Source organism: Entelurus aequoreus, linkage group LG21, assembly GCF_033978785.1.
Source record: "Entelurus aequoreus isolate RoL-2023_Sb linkage group LG21, RoL_Eaeq_v1.1, whole genome shotgun sequence".
Lineage (NCBI taxonomy): Eukaryota > Metazoa > Chordata > Actinopteri > Syngnathiformes > Syngnathidae > Entelurus > Entelurus aequoreus.
In genome coordinates this window covers 25,189,412-25,211,911 of record NC_084751.1, presented here as the reverse complement: position 1 = coordinate 25,211,911, position 22,500 = coordinate 25,189,412, and the positions used below count along the sequence as shown (strand labels likewise).

General features: G+C 40.6%; 1 protein-coding gene across 1 annotated transcript in view; it reads right to left on the bottom strand.

Moving 5' to 3' along the window:
* Positions 1-16,642: 16,642 nt before the first annotated feature.
* The window catches only part of gsdf (gonadal somatic cell derived factor), a 9,847-nt gene continuing 3,989 nt past the window's right edge, over positions 16,643-22,500 (bottom strand). The window contains exons 2-5 of the mRNA XM_062031263.1: positions 22,411-22,500; positions 22,260-22,340; positions 22,063-22,184; positions 16,643-17,440 (exon numbers count right to left, since the gene is read on the bottom strand). The exon at positions 22,411-22,500 is cut by the window's right edge and continues 44 nt beyond it. Of these exons, the coding sequence (XP_061887247.1) occupies positions 17,306-17,440; positions 22,063-22,184; positions 22,260-22,340; positions 22,411-22,500 (428 nt within the window). The 3' untranslated portion in view covers positions 16,643-17,305. The remainder of the gene's footprint in view (positions 17,441-22,062; positions 22,185-22,259; positions 22,341-22,410) is intronic.

Genomic DNA, 22,500 nt, shown 5'->3' with positions numbered 1-22,500 from the left:
TTATGATTATTACAATATATTTGATCATACATTTAATTGTGTGCCATTTAAAAAAATACATTTAATGGTCCTCTGAATTGCTGAATTTCCATGGAGTTAATCAAGGTGAAATCCCTTCGTATGATTTATTTGGTTTTATTTTGAGCAACTTTTTTTTTAAAATTGTTATAATTTTTATAACATATTTTATAGTACATGTAATTCCATTTAATTCCATTTAATTTTTAAAAATTAAATTGGATGATCCTCAGAACTGTTCAATATCCATGGAGCTTATCAAGTTATAAATCACCTAGAATGTAATATTTATTTATTTTATTTTTAATTTTAGTAAAGTTTTTTGTTGTTTTGATATAGTTATTATAATTAGTCTTCGAGTACTTTTAATTATATATATATATATATATATATATATATATATATATATATATATATATATATATATATATATATATATATATATATATATATTTTTTTTTTTTTTTTTATTATATTCAATGGCCCTCAGAACTGCTGAATTTCAATAGAGTTTATTTAAGTAAAATCACCTTTTGTATGAAATAAAAATATGCATTTTTTACTTTAGTAACAAAAAAAAAATTATTATTATAATAGTAGATTTTTTAGAACATTTATTTATATTTAATTTTCAAAAAATATATTTAATGGTCCTCAGAATTGCTGAATTTCCATAGAGCCTATCAAGTTAAAATTCCTAAGTGTGAAATAAATGTTTTTAATTTTTTAAAAGTTTTTTATTTTGTTAGAAATATTTTTAAAGAGTTTTAGTACATTTAATTGTATTAGACAACCTTGGGCTGGCATTGTTTTGTTAAATTGTATTTAATGGTCCTGAATTGTATTTAATGGTCCGCAAACCTGAAACGTAAAATTACGAGTATGAAATAAATGCTTTTAATGTAAATTTTAGCAACTATATTTTACACTTCAAATTTTTTTTACAAAAAAAAAAAAAAATACAAATACATAAATATATATACAGTATATACAAACCCCGTTTCCATATGAGTTGGGAAATTGTGTTGGATGTAAATATAAACGGAATACAATGATTTGCAAATCCTTTTCAACCCATATTCAATTGAATGCACTACAAAGACAAGATATTTGATGTTCAAACTCATAAAGTTTTTTTTTTTTTTGCAAATAATAATTAATTTAGAATTTCATGGCTGCAACACATGCCAAAGTAGTTGGGAAAGGGCATGTTCACCACTGTGTTACATCACCTTTTCTTTTAACAACACTCAATAAACGATTGGGAACTGAGGAAACTAATTGTTGAAACTTTGAAAGTGGAATTCTTTCCCATTCTTGTTTTATGTAGAGCTTCAGTCGTTCAACAGTCCGGGGTCTCCGCTGTCGTATTTTACGCTTCATAATGCGCCACACATTTTCGATGGGAGACAGGTCTGGACTGCAGGCGGGCCAGGAAAGTACCCGCACTCTTTTTTACGAAGCCACGCTGTTGTAACACGTGCTGAATGTGGCTTGGCATTGTCTTTCTGAAATAAGCAGGGGCGTCCATGAAAAAGACGGCGCTTAGATGGCAGCATATGTTGTTCCAAAACCTGTATGTACCTTTCAGCATTAATGGTGCCTTCACAGATGTGTAAGTTACCCATGCCTTGGGCACTAATGCACCCCCATACCATCACAGATGCTGGATTTTGAACTTTGCGTCGATAACAGTCTGGATGGTTCGCTTCCCCTTTGGTCCGGATGACATGATGTTGAATATTTCCAAAAACAATTTCAAATGTGGACTCGTCAGACCACACAACACTTTTCCACTTTGCATGAGTCCATCTTAGATGATCTCGTGCCCAGAGAAGCTGGCTGCGTTTCCGGATGTTGTTGATAAATGGCTTTCGCTTTGCATAGTAGAGCTTTAACTTGCACTTACAGATGTAGCGACAAACTGTATTTAGTGACAGTGGTTTTCTGAAGTGTTCCTGAGCCCATGTGGTCACGGTCATTCAATGTTGGTTTCCGGCCATGCCGCTTACGTGGAGTGATTTCTCCAGATTCTCTGAACCTTTTGATGATTTTATGGACCGTAAATGTTGAAATCTCAAAATTTCTTGCAATTGCACTTTGAGAAACGTTGTTCTTAAACTGTTTGACTATTTGCTCACGCAGTTGTGGACAAAGGGGTGTACCTCGCCCCAACCTTTCTTGTGGAAGACTGAGCATTTTTTGGGAAGCTGTTTATATACCCAATCATGGCACCCACCTGTTCCCAATTAGCCTGCACACCTGTGGGATGTTCCAAATAAGTGTTTGATGAGCATTCTTCAACTTTATCAGTACGTGTTGCTGGCATCAAATTCTAAAGTTAATGATTATTAGCAAAACATTTTTTTTGTATCAGTTTGAACATCAAATATGTTTTTTTGTAGCATATTCAACTGAATATGGGTTGAAAATGATTTGCAAATCATTGTATTCCGTTTATATTTACATCTAACACAATTTCCCAACTCATATGGAAACGGGGTTTGTATATATATATATATATATATATATATATATATATATATATATATATATATATATATATATATATATATATATATATATATATATATATATATATATATATATATATATATATATATATATATATATATATAAAATAAATAAAATATATATTTTTACATTTTACGTAATTATTGAAATTGCATTTAAATATAATTGAATTAATTATAATTACAAATATTTTGTTAAATTGTATTTAATGGTCCTCAATTGTATTTAATGGTCCTCAATTGTATTTATTGGTCCGCAAACCTGAAATTTAAAATTACAGAGTATGAAATAAATGTTTTTAATTTTAATTTTAGCAACTATATTTTACACTTTAGAAATAAAAAAATAAATGCATTTAAAAAAAAAAAAACATATATATATATATATATATATATATATATATATATATATATATACAAAATAAATAAAATATATATTTTTCCATTGTACGTAATTTTTGAAATTGCATTTAAATATAATTGAATTAATTATAATTACAAATATTTTTTATTTTTGTATGTGACCTATGTTGAAGTTACCAAATGAAGTGTGTCTGATAAATGGATAAGTATACATAAACATAATAAATGAATGAAAACGAAAATAATGCACCACTATAAACTTTATAGTTTAATCGTAAGATGGCAGTTTAAATCGTCTGTTCGTGTAGACTTTCCTCTCCAAATGCATAAAAGTCACATGTTTGCAACCGGAAAGGCAGTCAAATATAGTTAAAGGCAGGGTTTTTGTTTTTTTAGAATCAGAATCAGAATCAGAATAGTTTTATTGCCATTGTTTGAGAACGGGTTCACAAACTAGGAATTTTTCTTGGTGCAATCGTGCAACATAAACACATATAACACATATTTGGTAATAAAATGAGCTGTAACTGAGCTATCAGATAGACTTAGAAGGAATTCAAGGAATTCAAGGAGCTACTGTTAGGAGTTATTGTTCATTTGCCTGATGGCCGAGGGGAAAAAACTGTTCAGGTGGCGGGAGGTGTGGGTCTGGATGGAGCGTAGTCTCCTGCCTGAGGGGAGAGGGGAGAATATTTTGTGTCCAGGGTGAGAAGAGTCAGCTGTGATCCGACGCACACGCCTCCTGGTCCTGGAGGAGAACAAGTCCTGGAGGGATGGGAGCTTTTAAGTTATACAACAATTTTTTGGTCATTATGTATTGTCATGTACAAGCTGAATACATATGCACATTTGTTTTACACTTTTTATGGGTTGAACCGGGTTGGACTTCTCTCCCAGAAGGTGACGAGAAAGGGAGGACATTGAAGAACCATATCCCCGTGTTCGTCCTGCTGACCGATCACCTCCACGCAGAACGAGGCGACAGTCCTCGCGGGGCCGAAGTGCTCGGTGACATCATATCGGAGGCCGCAATCGTCCGGGATGGTGATAGGGGCAGCATGAGCTTGCAGTGGAGAGGCCGCCCACCGTACCTGCAGTTGTGCTGTAGTGACGGCTGACACGTCGATGGGCAGCACCACGTAGCCGTGCTGGAAACTCTCACCGATGTTGCACTTTATTTCCGTAGACCAGCAGTATTCTCCGTGGTCGCCTGGGAAAACAGACATAATCATCATGGATTCTGCTTGTGCCTGACCTCGAACCTTAATCCCCATTCCTTACTTCTATCCCATATTGCCTTTAGCTCTATAAACTATACATCTTGCCTTGTTGTAAAACCTCCAAGAAGATTAACTGACAAGGTAAAGTAGATTTTATATTTTATTTCTAATTGTTGTAGCAACTTGGCTATTCAAGTTAAGGAGGTTTGTAATTTCAAGATGAGTGCACCATAGGGCTAGTTACAGTGTGTGCACCTGTCATTAAATGAGGACTGTTAAGCTTGTTGTTGTTGTTTTGACTTTGTTATTAAGCAGAAAGTTGATCCAGCACCCCTTTGTTATGTTTGTTTGATATTCAGTACTGTATAGCGATTTATATTGTGTCCAAAGTGTACAAACCGTTACTAAAATATGGACTTTTGTCAAAGTTGGGACCCATTAATTACGGTTACCTTGGTTCTCATGGAGAAATTTGTTTCAATATACAGGCAAAGTTCAATATAATGTGGTGCAATATAAAGCAATGTTTTATAAAACGCAGTCCTGTCATTGACCCCGAATTTTCGCTCCTGGTGGATAGTGCACACCCCATTCTTTGAGGTGGGAGCACAATCCACCATTCACGTCATGTCACGTGGGGGCTATCCGTCAAACATCATCGTGATGTAAAGCAGATGCAACAAACACTTACTTTACTTGCAAGATTCCGTCCGTGTTCAGTCTTGCTGGGTTCTTTTTTTTCCGCCTGTCTAAATCAAGATGAAGACAGACCTTTTTGTTGTCGTTTCTAAAGCGGATCATTGACGCGTGTCCCCTTCGGAAAAAATGCATCCGAACAACTGCGACGAGGCAGGATTGTGTCGTCTCAACACGAAAGCAAGAACGAAGCACAACACAGAGAACGATTCAAACAACCTAAAGACGGAGTCTCGCTACTGTTCACCGTCAACAAGGCAGGAATTCACAAATTTAAACCACTATGCCTTGTAGGTCTGCAAATCCCTTCTTTTTTCACCACTTAATTTGGGATTATTTTATTGAATTATTTTGAAAAAAGGGGAAAAAAAGTTCTGTATAACGCGCGCTCTGGAATAACGCGATCAGTATTTGATCGACAAATTTGAGTTTAAAAACTTTCTATTTACGAACCCTGTGAATCGAGGTTTCATTTCATACTGAATCTAATACGAGCCTCCAACTTTAATCTAACCCCTTGACAAAAAGCCAAACCCCTGACCCTTATTTATATCCCTAATCTGTAACCCCAAACTGAACACTACACTTACCCCAGCCACTAACACTAATTTTACCATAACAAAGCCTTAGATCTAACTTTAACCGTAGACACCACCCCTTGCATATATCCCTGAACCCATCCCATTACCCTGGACCTAAATCTCTTTTATCCATTTTGTTCTATCCCTAAAGCCTAACCTCCAACCCTAAACATAACCTCAGACATAACAGCTACTCTTTTGCCTAGCACTAAACTATACCCATGACCTTTCTCTGAACTTAAACTTAACCTCTAAAACAAACCTCTGACCTAACCCTTATCTTCAACCGAAACCTTTCCCTAATGATAACCCTGTGGATCATAACAATGCCCTTAACCCAAGTCGTAACGTCTACTCTTTGACCTAGCTATAACCTCTACCTCCAAACCTAACCCTGAATTTAAACATAACCTTGATCATTCATCTCTGATCGAACCCTCATCTTTAACCGAAAACTTTCCCTTACATTAACCCTATGGATCTAACCCAAAATGTTTCTATCTCTAACCTCCAACTCTAAACATATTCCAATACATAACATATACCCTTTGACCTAGCTGTAACCTACTGTATACCCCCAACCATAACTCCAACCCTAACCCTGAACCTATTGATCACTAATCTTTAACCTAAACCTTATCTTTGACTCAAACCTTCCCCTAGCATTAACCCTGTGGATCTAGCCATAACTTGTAACCCTGGACATATCTACCCCCAACCTCCAACCCTAAACATAACGCTCTCCTAACCCAAGACATAATGTCTTCTCTTTGACCTAGCTCTAACCTGTACCTCCAACCCTAACCCTGAATTTAAGCACAACCTCGATCAATAATCTCTGATCTAAGCCTCATCTTTCACCCAAACATTTCCCTAACATTAACACTGTGAATCTACCTTCCAACCCTAAACATATTCCAATACATAACATAATCTATACCCCCAACTTAACCCTGAACCTAATCATAACCTCTATCTCTAATTTCTCACAGAACCCTTATCTTTAACTCAAACATTTCCCTAACACGAACCGTGGATCCAACCCAAACATTAAATCAAACCCTACATTTTCTAGCTCTAACCTTCAACTCTAAATATAACCATAGCCTAAACCAAGACATAACATCTATCCTTTGACCTAGCACTAACCTACTGTGTACGCCAACCCTAACCATAACCTCGACCTCTAATCTCTACCCTAAACGTAATCTTCAACCCGAACCGTTCCCTAAAATTGACCGTAACTCTTAGCATAGGGGGAACATGCTTTATCAGTATCATGCAGTATCATGTTTTAAACCCCGCTTCAAAAAGCTGCACTACAATTTTTTTTAAATATCAGGCAAAATGTTACAGACTAAAAACAATGTTAAAAAGATAGTCTTTGTTGTAAATTGATTTATATTTATTTATTTCATGTTTTTATTTTAATGGTAATAAGGATACAACACTTTGCAGAGGTGTACTTATAACAATTATACACAAATGATACTATTCGTTCTTCATAGTGGGGGTAACGAAAAAGAATTGAGAAGCACTACCGTAACCCAAGACATAGTGTCTACTCTTTGACCTAGCATTACCCTATATGACCAACCTAACCTCTGAATTTAACCGTAGCCTCTATCACTAATCCCTGAACTAACCCTTTTCTTTAACACAAACCTTTCCCTAAGGTTAACCCTAACACTAAATATGAACACTGGACCTGGTATCCATCTCTAACCTCAAACCCTAAACATAACCCTACCTTTAGGCCAAGATATAATGTCTACTCTTTTTTTTTAAACATTTGTTCATTGAGTTTTTAGGCATATACAATTTCTAGACGTACAATCACATATCAAATCTTCCCTCATCCCCCAAACAAGACACACAAGAAAATAGAAAAAATATACAATGGTCAGTCATAAAGGTACAGGTAAATTGATTGACATAAAGCCACAGACAACTGTATTTTGAGCCTCCTGATTTCCCCCCAAAAATATGAGACTAAATAAATAATGTCCACTCCTTGACCTAGCACTAACCTATAACCCCAACCATGAACGTAAACATAACCTTGATCATCACTAATATCTAACCTAACCCTCATTTTTAACCTAAACCTTTCCCAAGCATTAACCCTGTTGATATAACCCTAACTCTTAACCCTAGACCTGACTGAATCACTCACCTCTAACCCTAAACCTAACCCTTAACCCAAGTCGTCTATTCTTTGACCGAGCACTAATTTATACCCACAACCTAACCCTAAATCTATCACTAATCTCTGACCTGACCTATATCTTTAACCCAGACCTTTCCCGAAGGTTAACCCTAACACTAAATTTTAACCCTGGACCTAGTCTCCATCCCTAACCTCAAACCCTAAACATAACCCTATCTTTAGGCCAAGATATAACGTCTACGCTTTTTTTAAAACATTTGTTTATTGAGTTATTAGGCATACACAATTTTTAGACGTACCATCACTTATCAAATGTTCCATCATCCCCCAAACAAGACACACAAGAAAATAAAAAAATATATACAATGATCAGTTAAAAAGGTACAGGTAAATGGATTAACATAAAGCCACAGACAACTGTATTCAGAGCCTCCTGATTGCCCCCTCCACCCCAAAAATATAAGAATAAATAAATAAGGTCCACTCCTTGACCTAGCACTAACCTATAGCCCCAACCATGAACATAAACATAACCTTGATTACTAATCTCTAACCTAACCCTCATATTTAACCTAAACCTTTCCCAAGCATTAACCCTGTCAATCTAAACCTAACTTCTATCCCTAGACCTGACTGTATCTCTAACCCTAAACCTAACCTTACCCTTAACCCAAGACGTCTATTCTTTGACCGAGCACTAATTTATACCCACAACCTAACCCTAAATCTATCACTAATCTCTGACCTGACCTATATCTTTAACCCAAACCTTTGCCTAAGGTTAACCCTAACACTAAATTTTGGACTGGACTGGACTCTAACCTCAAACCCTAAACATAACCCTACAATTTCTAGACGTACAATCACATATCAAATGTTCCATCATCCCCCAAACAAGACACACAAGAAAATAAAAAATATACAATGATCAGTGAAAAAGGTACAGGTAAATGGATTAACATATAGCCACAGACAACTGTATTCAGAGCCTCCTGATTGCCCCCCCCCCCCAAAAAAAAATATAAGAATAAATAAATAATGTCCACTCGTTGACCTAGCACTAACCTACAGCCCCAACCATGAACTTAAACATAACCTTGATCACTAATCTTTAAAGCCACAGACAACTGTATTCTGAGCCTCCTGATTGCCCGCCTCAAAACATTTTTTAAGAATAAATAAATAATGTCCACTTTTTGACCTAGCACTAACCTATAACCCCAACCATGAACGTAAACATAACCTTGATCAGTAATATATAACCTAACCCTCATCTTTAACCTAAACCTTTCCCAAGCATGAACCCTGTTGATCTAACCCTAACTCTTAACCCGAGACCTGACTGTATCTCTAATCTCTGACCCTAAACCTAACCTTACCCTTAACCCAAGACATCTATTCTTTGACCGAGCACTAATTTATATCTACAACCTAACCCTAAATCTATCACTAATCTCTGACCAGACCTATATCTTTAACCCAAACATTTCCCCAATCCTAGCTCTTAACCTAGACCTAATATCTGTCTATAACCACTAACCTAACCCTCATCTTTAACCTAAACCTTTCCCAAGCATTAACCCTGTCGATCTAACCCTAACTCTTAACCCTAGACCTGACTGTATCTCTAACCTCTGACCCTAAACCTAACCTTGCCCTTAATCCAAGACATCTATTCTTTGACCGAGCACTAATTTATACCCACAACCTAACCCTAAATCTATCACTAATCTCTGACCAGACCTACAGTCGTGATCAAAAGTTTACATATACTTGTAAAGAACATAATGTCATGGCTGTCTTGAGTTTCCAATACTTTCTACAACTCTTATTTTTTTGTGATAGAGTGATTGGAGAACATACTTGTTGGTCACAAAAAACCTTCCTGAAGTTTGGTTCAAATGGGGTCAAAAGTATACATACAGCAATGTTAATATTTGGTTACATGCCCCTTGACAAGTTTCACTGCAATACGGCGCTTTTGGTAGCCATCCAGAAGCTTCTGCTTGAATTTTTGACCACTCCTCTTGACAAAATTGGTGCAGTGCAGCTAAATGTGTTGGTTTTCTCACATGGACTTGTTTCTTCAGCATTGTCCACACGTTTAAGTCAGGACTTTGGGAAGGCCATTCTAAAACCTTGATTCTAGCCTGATTTAGCCATTCCTTTACCACTTTTGACGTGTGTTTGGGGTCATTGTCCTGTTGGAACACCCAAATGCGCCCAAGACCCAACCTCTGGGCTGATGATTTTAGGTTGTCCTGAAGAATTTGGAGGTAATCCTCCTTTTTCATTGTCCCATTTAAAGCACCATTTCCATTGGCAGCAAAACAGGCCCAGAGCATAATACTACCACCACCATGCTTGACAATGGGGATGGTGTTCCTGGGATTAAAGGCCTCACCTTTTCTCCTTCAAACATATTGCTGGGTATTGTGGCCAAACAGCTACATTTTTGTTTCATCTGACATCACATGGACAAAGATAAGACCTTCTGGAGGAACGTTCTGTGGTCAGATGAAACAAAAATTTACCCCAAACACACGTTAGAAGTGGTAAAGGAATGGCTAAATTAGGTTAGAATTAAGGTTTTAGAATGGCCTTCCCAAAGTCCTGACTTAAAAGTGTGGACAATGCTGAAGAAACAAGTCCATGTCAGAAAACCAACACATTTAGCTGAAGTGCACCAATTTTGTCAAGAAGAGTGGTCAAAAATTCAACCAGAAGCTTGCCAGAAGCTTGTGGATGACTACCAAAAGCGCCTTATTGCAGTGAAACTTGCAAAGGGACATTTAAAAAAAAAAATTAACATTGCTGTATGTATACTTTTGACCCAGCAGATTTGGTCACATTTTTAGTAGACCCATAATAAATTCAAAAAAGAACCAAACTTCATGAATGTTTTTTGTGACCAACAAGTATGTGCTCCAATCACTCTATCACAAAAAAATAAGAGTTGTAGAAAGTATTGGAAACTCAAGACAGCCATGACATTATGTTCTTTACAAGTGTATGTAAACTTTTGATTGCGACTGTATATCTTTAACCCAAACCTTTCCCCAATCTTAGCTCTTAACCCAGACCTAATATCCGTCTCTAACTGCTGCAAACTCCAAAACATACCATCGCCTAACAGACAGTGCACTTACCGTCGGTGGAAACTTGCATCCGTATATTCCGCTTGTCCTGCAGCTGCAGCTTCCTCATGTATGTCATCTCCGTGCACGCCAACAAGCAGTCCGGCAGCTGCGGCAGAGGGCTGGGGAGCGGCTTCAGCAGCGTCTGCTTGCCCGAGCACTCAGTGGCCCCTGCAGCCAGAAGAAACGAGGACAGGAGCAGGCCAAAAGAAAGGCACACTGTGCAATACGCTGACATTATTCCCTCCAGTATCAGTCGGATGGCTATCCCCAGGTCTCGCTGTCCTCTTGCAGTGTTAAGTCAACTCACTGCAGGATCAATATCTGGCTTGCACAACCACAAACCTCTGGAGTCCAGCAGAGATATGGAAACGATTTAGTAAAGAAACCCAGATAGTGAGGATCCAGAAGTGCGACACATGTTGCTCTTGCACTGGGGAGCGTCTGTTTCCTGGAATTGTTACCCAAGATGCATTCCGTAGTTATTTTTTCTCCCTCTAATGACTTCACATCACACTCTCTCTGGCAGGCATAAAATCCTGAAAGGAGAACTTTTTTTTATAATCCTTTATTTAAAGAGTAGTCATAAAATCATGGACTCAGTAACAAGAGTAGTGTCAATGGCATGAAGTACCTTGAAAATATGTGCAAAGGTTATGGATATACTGTTAGGGTTTGGTGAGGTGGATCCCAAGGATGCAGAGACGAATTTGTGTTTACAATTGTTCTTCCTTTTATTAGGCGGAAGCACAAGGTAGCAAAACAAAGGCGATGGTGGAAAACACAAAACACACCATGTAAAAAACTACTGAGAGGGAAAAAACACACAAAACTAAAAGCGCTAGACAAGGCTAGGAAAACTATACTTCATGAAAGAAGTAAATAGACTGGATACAAAATAAAACGCTAGACAAGGCTAGGAATAATACGGGCCAACCTGAGATGAAAAACACACGATGAACTAGTGAGTTCTTTTGGCACGACCAACAGGTTGCAAGCAATGGCACAGTTCCGGCGCTCACCGGTTGTCAGCAGCCTGGTTAAATAGGCTGTTTTTAATTACAGTCAGGTGTGTGCTGCTGCCTTGCGTCAGCTGCACTCCATACTGTGAACGAGAGAGAGAGTGAACATGGAGTGCAGACAACAGAAATAGGCAAGGACATTTACAGATTACCACAGTACCCCCCCCTCAACGGACGCCTCCTGGCGACCTACCTGGCTTGTCTGGGAATCGAACGTAAAAGTCCTTGATCAAGTCCTTGTCAATTATAAGCGATCTAGAGATCCATGACCGTTCCTCTGGGCCGTACCCCTCCCAGTCCACCAGGTATTGGAAACCCCTTCCCCTTCTTCTCACATCCAAGATGGTGTTTACAGTAAATGCTGGGTGACCATCCACCAGCCTGGGTGGAGGAGGCGGTACCTCCGGAGGACTGAGCGGGCTGGATGAGACAGGCTTGATGCGGGACACGTGAAAAACAGGATGGCACTTGAGAGATCTAGGGAGATGGAGCTTGACTGCAACACGATTGATGATCTTGGCAATGGGGAATGGTCCAATGAACCTGGGAGCCAGTTTCCTAGATTCGGTGGCCAATGGTAGGTCCCGAGACGATAACCAGACCTTCTGTCCCAACAGGTAGTGTGGGGCTGGTGTGCGATGGCGGTTGGCTAAGAGTTGATTCCTGGCCGATGTTCTTCTTAACGCCGCCCTGGTGTTGCGCCAAGCCTGGTGAGCCCGATGTAGGTGTGCAGTAACAGATGGGACGTCGGCACTGGGTTGGGTAGAAGGAAAAACTGGTGGTTGGAACCCATAGGCGACGTGAAATGGAGACAGGCCGGTGGCGGAGCTAATGAGGGAATTGTGAGCGTATTCGATCCATGGGAGATTCTCAGACCAGCTCGAAGGTTGCTGATGACAAGTGCACCGGATGGCTGCCTCCAGGTCTTGGTTGGTCCGCTCGGTCTGTCCATTGCTCTGAGGGTGGTAGCCGGAGGACAGGCTAGGGGAGGCCCCCAGAGATTTGCAGAATGCCCTCCAGACGGCCGAGGAAAACTGTGGTCCTCTGTCGGATACCACATCAGTGGGGATGCCGTGCAGCCGGAAAACGTGGAGCACTAATAATTGGGCAGTTTCAAGAGCTGACGGCAGCTTGGGGAGGGCCACGAAGTGGGCCATCTTCGAGAACCGGTCCACAATGGTCAAGACAGTGTCATTACCCTCGGAGGGGGGTAGTCCTGTGACAAAGTCCACAGCTATGTGTGACCACGGGCGGGAGGGGATGGGTAATGGGTGTAACAGTCCTGCTGGAGCCTGGTGGGATGCCTTGTTCCGGGCGCAGATCCGACATGCTGCCACAAACGCCTTCGTATCTGCCAGAATGGATGGCCACCAAAAACGCTGGGAGAGGACAAAACTGGTGCGACGAATACCTGGATGGCAAGCGATCTTCGACCCATGTGCCCAATCCAGAACGCTGGAGCGGAGCCGAGGAGCCACAAACAACCGGCCTGGTGGGCAGCCCCGAGGAGATGTGTCCGACTTCAGGGTCTCCAAGACTTGCCGCTCGATGTCCCACTGGAGTCCCCCAATGACGTGGGTATGGGGAACAATTGGTTCATGTGAAGAATTCTCAAAGGATGAAGAGTAGACACGGGACAGGGCATCGGGCTTCCCATTCTGAGAACCAGGTCGGAAAGTGATGATAAAGTTAAAACGGGTCAGAAATAGTTGCCACCTGGCCTGGCGGGGGTTCAGTCTCTGTGCGGTCCTTAAGTAGGACAGGTTCTTGTGGTCTGTGTAGATGATGAATGGTTGCTCCGCCCCTTCCAGCCAATGTCTCCACTCCTGAAGGGCCAAAATGACCGCCAGAAGCTCCCTGTTGCCAATGTCATAATTTCTCTCAGCAGGGGATAGGCGACGAGAGAAGAAAGCACAGGGGTGCAACTTCTGGTCGGTGGTAGATTTCTGGGAGAGTACGGCCCCTACACCTGAATCAGAAGCGTCCACCTCAACAAAAAATTGGAGAGAACGGTCAGGGTAACACAGAACAGGGGCAGAAGTAAACAACCCTTTCAGCCTCAAGAACGCGGAATTGGCTTCGGGTCCCCATTCAAACGGAACCTTAGTAGAGGTTAGCCTCGTAAGTGGCTCAGCGACGCGACTAAAATTACGAATAAATCGCCTATAAAAATTAGAGAAGCCCAAGAATCTCTGAAGGTGCTTCTTGGAAACCGGAGTGGGCCAATCTACTACTGCTTCTACCTTAGCGGGATCCGGTCTGAGTCTACCCTCCTCAATGATAAAACCTAAGAATGGAATGGAGGATGAGTGAAACTCGCATTTTTCCGCCTTGACGAACAGTTTGTTCTCGAGCAATCGTTGAAGGACTAACCGAACCTGCTGCACATGTTCGTCAAATGTAGATGAATAAATTAATATATCGTCCAAGTAAACAAAGAGAAAACGACCTGTCATGTCCCGAAAAATGTCATTAATGAAACCCTGAAAAACGCCAGGTGCATTAGTAAGTCCAAAAGGCATGACAAGATACTCAAAATGTCCGAGAGGAGTGTTGAATGCGGTCTTCCATTCATCCCCCTCTCGGATGCGAACAAGATGGTAAGCGTTACGTAGATCGAGTTTAGTAAAAAACCTCGCTGATTGTAATGGAGTAAAAGCTGAATCAAGGAGTGGTAGAGGATACTTATTCTTGATAGTAATCTGATTAAGAGTGCGGTAGTCTATACAAGGCCGTAGGGACTTGTCCTTCTTTTCGACAAAAAAAAATCCAGCGGCTACAGGTGCGGTCGAAGGGCGAATGAGGCCGGCAGCTATAGATGTGTTTATGTATTCTTCTAGTGCTTTGAGTTCGGTGTTAGACACCTTGTACATACGGGTCGATGGTAACGCCGCCCCGGCTAGCAAATCAATGCCACAATCGTAGGGTCGGTGGGGGGGAAGTGAGAGTGCTCTATCCTTGCTAAACACCGCCCTTAAGTCATGGTAGTGCTTGGGCACGTTTGTCAAGTCTATGTTCTCTATAACAGCGGTGGGTGGCGGTGTACGAGATCCTGCTGCGGAACGAAGACAATGTGTGTGGCAGGTTACACTCCAATTAATAATGGCCGAACGAGGCCAGTCTATGTGCGGGTTATGCTTATGTAACCAGGTTAACCCTAGAATGACGGGCGCGGACCGTGATGGCACAACAAGAAAAATTATTTTCTCACAATGATTTCCAGACAAGCGCAGGTTGAGTGGGAGTGTCTGGTGGGTTATGCTGGCTAATAGGCGCCCATCAAGAGAATACACCCTCTTGGGCACAAATAGTTTGACAACAGGAATCTTATGGAGTCTCATGAATTCAAAATCCAAAAAGTTATCATCTGCTCCTGAGTCAATGAGAGCGCAAATGTCTATTTGTTGGTTAGACCAAGAAAGAGTACCTTTTAGCTGCATTCTGCCTGCGGCCAACGAAGGAGAACGACGACCTCTGGTGGACGTGTCCTCTGGCGAGTGAGGGCGCACTCGTGGCCGTGCGGCGGGGCGCGGCAGTTCTTTGCAGCGGGAGATGAGATGATCAGCGGCCCCACAGTATAGGCAGAGTTGGAGGTGAACGCGACGTTCCCTCTCGGCGGCGGTGAGTCGGTGGCCTCCCAGTTGCATCGGCTCATCTATCTGCCATGAAGGGGGGTTGTCTTCGAGTTGCTCCGTCTTGCAGATGGCAGGTCTAGCAGGCGCTGATTGGCTGCTAGGTGGGGCTTGTCTTCCTAGTCGATCCCTCCTCTCCTCCAATAGGCGGAAGTCGATTTGCACCGCCAGCTCGATGAGATCATCCAGATTCGTCGGGAGTGACAGCGGGATCATCATGTGACGAATCTCGTCCGCGAGACCCAGGAAGAAAGCGTCCAATAGTGCTGAGGGACCCCAGTCACAATCGGCCGCCATGGTGCGGAACTCGATCGCGTAATCCGCGACCCGTCGTGAACCCTGTTGCAGCCGGAAAAGGGATCTCGCTGCCTCTCTACCTGGGAGTCGTCGTTGGAAGATTTGCTTCAAGGATTTGGAAAAGTTCGCGTATGTGGAGCTGGAGGTGGTCTGACGGTTCCATTCTGCAGTCGCCCAGGTGCCAGCGCGGCCAGACAGGTGAGAGATCACAAACGCTACTTTAGCCCGCTCAGAGGTGAAAGCGGAAGCGTTTAGCTCAAAATGAAGTTCACACTGCGTCAGGAATTGTCTTACGTCTTCCTTTTCCCCGGAAAAACGTTCGGGTCGGGAAAGCCGTATGTTGCTAGTACTAGCGGGTTGTGTAGGCTGGGTGGATGCCTGGTCAGGCACGGTGGTCGAGGTGGGTACGACGGTGGCTAACAGCATGTTGATTCGCTCCAACATGGCGTCTTGACGCTCCGACATCCCCTGTAGACCTCGGCTCAGGTGGTCAAGCTGGTCCCCCTGCTGGTTGATCCTTTGAGTCTGGCCTTGCAATGCTCTTTTCCAGGGGTCTGTCTCTGCGGGTTCCATAGTTTGGCCGGAACTTTCTGTTAGGGTTTGGTGAGGTGGATCCCAAGGATGCAGAGACGAATTTGTGTTTACAATTGTTCTTCCTTTTATTAGGCGGAAGCACAAGGTAGCAAAACAAAGGCGATGGTGGAAAACACAAAACACACCATGTAAAAAACTACTGAGAGGGAAAAAACACACAAAACTAAAAGCGCTAGACAAGGCTAGGAAAACTATACTTCATGAAAGAAGTAAATAGACTGGATACAAAATAAAACGCTAGACAAGGCTAGGAATAATACGGGCCAACCTGAGATGAAAAACACACGATGAACTAGTGAGTTCTTTTGGCACGACCAACAGGTTGCAAGCAATGGCACAGTTCCGGCGCTCACCGGTTGTCAGCAGCCTGGTTAAATAGGCTGTTTTTAATTACAGTCAGGTGTGTGCTGCTGCCTTGCGTCAGCTGCACTCCATACTGTGAACGAGAGAGAGAGTGAACATGGAGTGCAGACAACAGAAATAGGCAAGGACATTTACAGATTACCACATATACAGTCTTATAATGGGAAAAAATGATAACTCTAAAATACAGAGCTTCTGCATAAACTATGAGCAGTACGTTAATAAAAACAATGACATGTAATATGAATGGGGAATGCTGGAAATGTTCACTTGACCTCCCAAACATTTCCGTAAGATTGTCTCTGGACATTTGCACATTTTTAGAGGGAACACTCAGTACCCGGGAGCAGCTTTAAATAGATTTGTACAAGGATAAAACAGGCGGTGTAAATCACAAGTGTGACACTTTGCATATTAATTTCTGGCATAATACTTGTTTTTTTAACGAGTATGTGTGTACTCATGCCACATGAACTGAACAGAAAGGGTGACGGTTATACAGTATATGTTTTGGTGCTGGTATCATTGATGCAGCTGTTCCCACGCTCCGTGTTGAAGGCTGCCAGTGAGCAGGGATAACTACGTACACACTAAAAAGGAGAGCAGCAGGATGTTGTGTGGAGATAGAAAGCTTGCACACACACGTGTTACTCTCTGTGTGTGTGCTTGAAGGAATGCTCATGGAGCGGCGCCGGAAGGGCAGCCACAGCGGCGGGTCAGATGCATGGAAGTCATGACAATGGCGCCAAACTCATCCCTGTAGCAGACGGGCACATCTTCATAGGAAGTCGGCTGACAACATGACGGAGGAACCTGCAGGGAGCACAAGACAGGATCATCCATACAAATGTTGACTTTTTGCATTCATACTACATATTCTTCTATTCATAATTGAGACTTATTATCCATACAAACTACGGTTTAACGGTATACTGGTATTAGTATAGTACCGCGATACTAATGAATCATATTCGGTACTATACCACCTCTGAAAAGTAGAATGGAAAATTACACAATATGTTACTGCATACGTCAGCAGCTAAATTAGGAGCCTTTGTTTGTCTACTTACTAATAAAAGACAAGTTGTGTAGTATGTTCACTATTTTATTTAAGGACAAACTTGCAATAAGAAACATATGTTTAATGTACCCTAAGATTTTTTGTAAAAATTAGGCCAATAATGCAATTTTTTGTGGTCCCCTTTATTTAGAAAAGTACCGAAAAGTATCTAAATAATTTTGGTACCGGTAGCAAAATATTGGTATCGGGACAACACTAATACAGACTTTTATATACAAACCCCGTTTCCATATGAGTTGGAAAATTGTGTTAGATGTAAATATAAACGGAATATAATGATTTGCAAATAATTTTCAACCCATATTCAATTGAATGCACTACAAAGACAAGATATTTGATGTTCAAACTCATAAACTTTTTTTTTTTTTGCAAATAATAATTAACTTAGAATTTCATGGCTGCAACATGTGCCAAAGTAATTGGGAAAGGGCATGTTCACCACTGTGTTACATCACCTTTTCTTTTAACAACACTCAATAAACGATTGGGAACTGAGGAAACTAATTGTTGAAGCTTTGAAAGTGGAATTCTTTCCCATTCTTGTTTTATGTAGAGCTTCAGTCGTTCAACAGTCAGGGGTCTCCGCTGTCGTATTTTACGCTTCATAATGCGCCACACATTTTCGATGGGACACAGGTCTGGACTGCAGGCGGGCCAGGAAAGTACCAACACTCTTTTTTTACAAAGCCACGCTGTTGTAACAGCTGCTGAATGTGGCTTGGCATTGTCCTGCTGAAATAAGCAGGGGCGTCCATGAAAAAGACGGCGCTTAGATGGCAGCATATGTTGTTCCAAAACCTGTACGTACCTTTCAGCATTAATGGTGCCTTCACAGATGTGTAAGTTACCCATGCCTTGGGCACTAATGCACCCCCATACCATCACAGACGCTGGATTTTGAACTTTGCGTCGATAACAGTCTGGATGGTTCGCTTCCCCTTTGGTCCGGATGACACGATGTTGAATATTTCGAAAAACAATTTCAAATGTGGACTCGTCAGACCACAGAACACTTTTCCACTTTGCATGAGTCCATCTTAGATGATCTCGGGCCCAGAGAAGCCGGCTGCGTTTTCGGATGTTGTTGATAAATGGCTTTCGCTTTGCATAGTAGAGCTTTAACTTGCACTTACAGATGTAGCGACAAACTGTATTTAGTGACAGTGGTTTTCTGAAGTGTTCCTGAGCCCATGTGGTGATATCCTTTAGAGATTGATGTGGGTTTTTGATACAGTGCCGTCAGAGGGATTGATGGTCACGGTCATTAAATGTTGGTTTCCGGCCATGCCACTAACGTGGAGTGATTTCTCCAGATTCTCTGAACATTTTAATGATATTATGGACCATAGATGTTGAAATCCCTAAATTTCTTGCAATTGCACTTTGAGAAATGTTGTTCTTAAACTGTTTGACTATTTGCTCACGCAGTTGTGGACAAAGGGGTGTACCTCGCCCCAACCTTTCTTGTGAAAGACTGAGCATTTTTTGGGAAGCTGTTTTTATACCCAATCATGGCACCCACCTGTTCCCAATTAGCCTGCACACCTGTGGGATGTTCCAAATAAGTGTTTGATGAGCATTCCTCAACTTTATCAGTATTTATTGCCACCTTTCCCAACTTCTTTGTCACGTGTTGCCGGCATCAAATTCTAAAGTTAATGATTATTTGCAAAAAAAAAAAAAAGTTTATCAGTTTGAACATCAAATATGTTGTCTTTGTAGCATATTCAACTGAATATGGGTTGAAAATGATTTGCAAATCATTGTATTCCGTTTATATTTACATCTAACACAATTTCCCAACTCATATGGAAACGGGGTTTGTAAGTACAAGCCCATCCTGGTGTGAAAAAGTTAGGTTCAAACAACTCTATTTTGTTTTGACATTTATCATTAATTTTGTTTCCGTTAAAGTTTAAAAAAAAAAATTATAATGTTTTCTATCTAATTATATTCCACAATATTTTAAACCTTTGAAATAATTTATTATAAAAGTATAAAAACATTTTTTTCAAGTTCAATATTTTATTAAAAAATCTACACTTTGTAACATTGTAGAGAGTACACATAAATTGACTGCAATGCAATTTAGATAAAGTATACAAATAAATAAAATAGTTTACCCTACATGTTTTCTAAAAATATTCAAAATAATCAAAACATTTTTTTAAATTTCGAATTGTTATTTTTTTTCTAAAAATGATATATTTTTTAAAATCAGATAAATCACACTTTAGTGCTTCACAAGTATAAACAATTTACCATTTACATTTGGATTAATCATGATTAATTGCAGGTTATGACACGATTGCATTTTTTTAATTAACTTAAAGACCCCAATTTTTGGACACCAATGCAATTTTATTGTTGGAATGTCAAATATATACATGTGTATTTTTTAAATGTTTTACCTGAAAGAACGTTATTTATTTTCTCAAAACTTGGTACCAGTTTTATTTGACGTATGCATTGGCCTGATCACTGACCGTATAAAAGCCTTCGCCGCCTTTCAGGTAAACCATCCGTGGTTAAGGGAAACAAGCAATTTACAGTCAAAACAAATTGCAGCATTAATCTGCATATAACCATGATTAATGCGCAAATTTTTCATGATTAATCACATGAGTTAATGCCTATTTTTTTCTAATAGTAACTTTATATTGCTTTTCTTCAAAACAACATTAGAAAATGTACTATTACTCTAAAATAAGTATTTTAGCTATAAATATTGGAAACTTTTCTTTATTCCAAAATATTTGACAAAACTAAACATTGCCATTTTCTTAATAAATTGCGCTAAAAATACAAAAAATGTTTTGTATAATTGTATTGGAATAAAACTCTTTTTATTCCAATACAATTATACAAAACATTTTTTGTATAATTATATAAAATAATATATAATATATATATAATATATATAATATAATATAATATAAAATAATCATACTGGATGTTGGATTTTTTTCATTGTTGCTCAGCTGGAAACTTTGTTTATGCTCACATTTTGCAATGTTTAAGTGGAATTCTTAACTGGTTTTAAGTGCTGCATGTACAGTGAACTTCAGTACCTTGAAAGGTGCCTTATAAAATACATGTATTATATAATATGGCTCATTTATTTTTAAGACATTTCTGCAGTTAATGTGGAGTGTCATGTTTTAACTAGGTCAAATATGTGTTTTTAAATATATGTTTTTATAGCACATTGCGCAAAATCATAGAAGCACGTTTTTGGAAACACATTTTTGGAAGCACATTTATGGAAACAGGCTCAGAACCAAAGCAATTCCTCCCATATAAAGCATTTGTCGCAGAAAAATAAGGATATTGACAAATATTTTGTGAAATAATGAGAAAATATAATGACTTTGAGGACTTTTTTGCATACTTGCCAACCCTCCCGTTTTTAGCGGGAGAATCCCGGTATTCAGCGCCTCTACCGACAACCTCCCGGCAGAGATTTTCTCCCGACAAACTCCCAGTATTCAGCCGGAGCTGGAGGCCACGCCCCCTGCAGCTCAATGCGGACCTGAGACTGAGTGGGGACAGCCTGTTCTCACGTCCGCTTTACCACAATATAAACAGCTTGCCTGCCCAATGACGTCATAACATCTACGGCTTTTAGAGAGTAGAGTGCACAACTGCGCACACAACAAGGAGACAAAGCAGAAGAACGAGGAAATTACAGACATGGCGACGCCGTCGACGAGCAAGATGAAGAAATACGCTTGCAAGTTCCAAAACGAATGGAAACAAGAATTTCAGTTCATCCAGGACAGTTCGAAGGGGAAGGTGTATGTTGCCTGTAAATTTTGTAGAACAGACTTCTCCATTGAACACGGTGGCCGAAATGATATACTCATCATGAACGGAGAAGTTAAACAGGACAATACTGCCATCTAATGGATGGCCACCGGAACACTGAAATTCAAGTATTTCTTTTATTTATATGTAAATAAAATAAATATATATATATATATATGTAGCTAGAATTCACTGAAAGTCAAGTATTTCATACATATATATATATATGAAATACTCCAGTTGGTGAATTCTAGCTGTAATTAACCACGCCCCCAACCACGCCCCCCCCCCCAGCCCCGACCAAGCCCTCCACCCCCATCCCCTACCCCCCACCTCCCGATATTGGAGGTCTCAAGGTTGGCAAGTATGCTTTTTTGTGTCATTGCATTGATTTCAGGTTGGGAAGTGCCAAGTCTTATTGGCAGCTGCCTCTACTTTCCAAACACAGCGTTATCCCGCTGCTGGAGGGAAAAAAAAGTCAGGGGCCGTTAATCAAATGCATCTGTGGCCTTAACGAAGCGCGCATGTTGTGCACAAACGAACAAACCTGCGAGTCAGCATCCTGGGCATGAGGCAGCGATGGCTGAAAGGGCATGTGGGAACTGGAGGGCAGACACTGCACCACCGTGACACGGTCAGGATGGATCATCCACTTGTCCCAGCCCAGATCTGATAGACAATACATTTTGTTTTCCTTTTCAGAAACGAAAACGTAACAACATGCCTAGGAGAGCCCGTACATACCTCTCATGAGAACCTCCGAGGTCACGGTACAGCACTCAGAGTTGTTCCCATCATGAGCAGACACGGTGTCGCTGGATGAAACTGTAAAGGGAGTTTAGCATCAGCTTTCCAGGGATATGACATCATGTTTTATTTGCACAAAAATCTTAACCTGTCAAGGCCTTCATCCTTTCAGCGGTGCTGCTCCACTGCTCAATGGCGCCCTCTGGCAGCTGAGGCTCCACCTGCAGGTTGAGGGCGG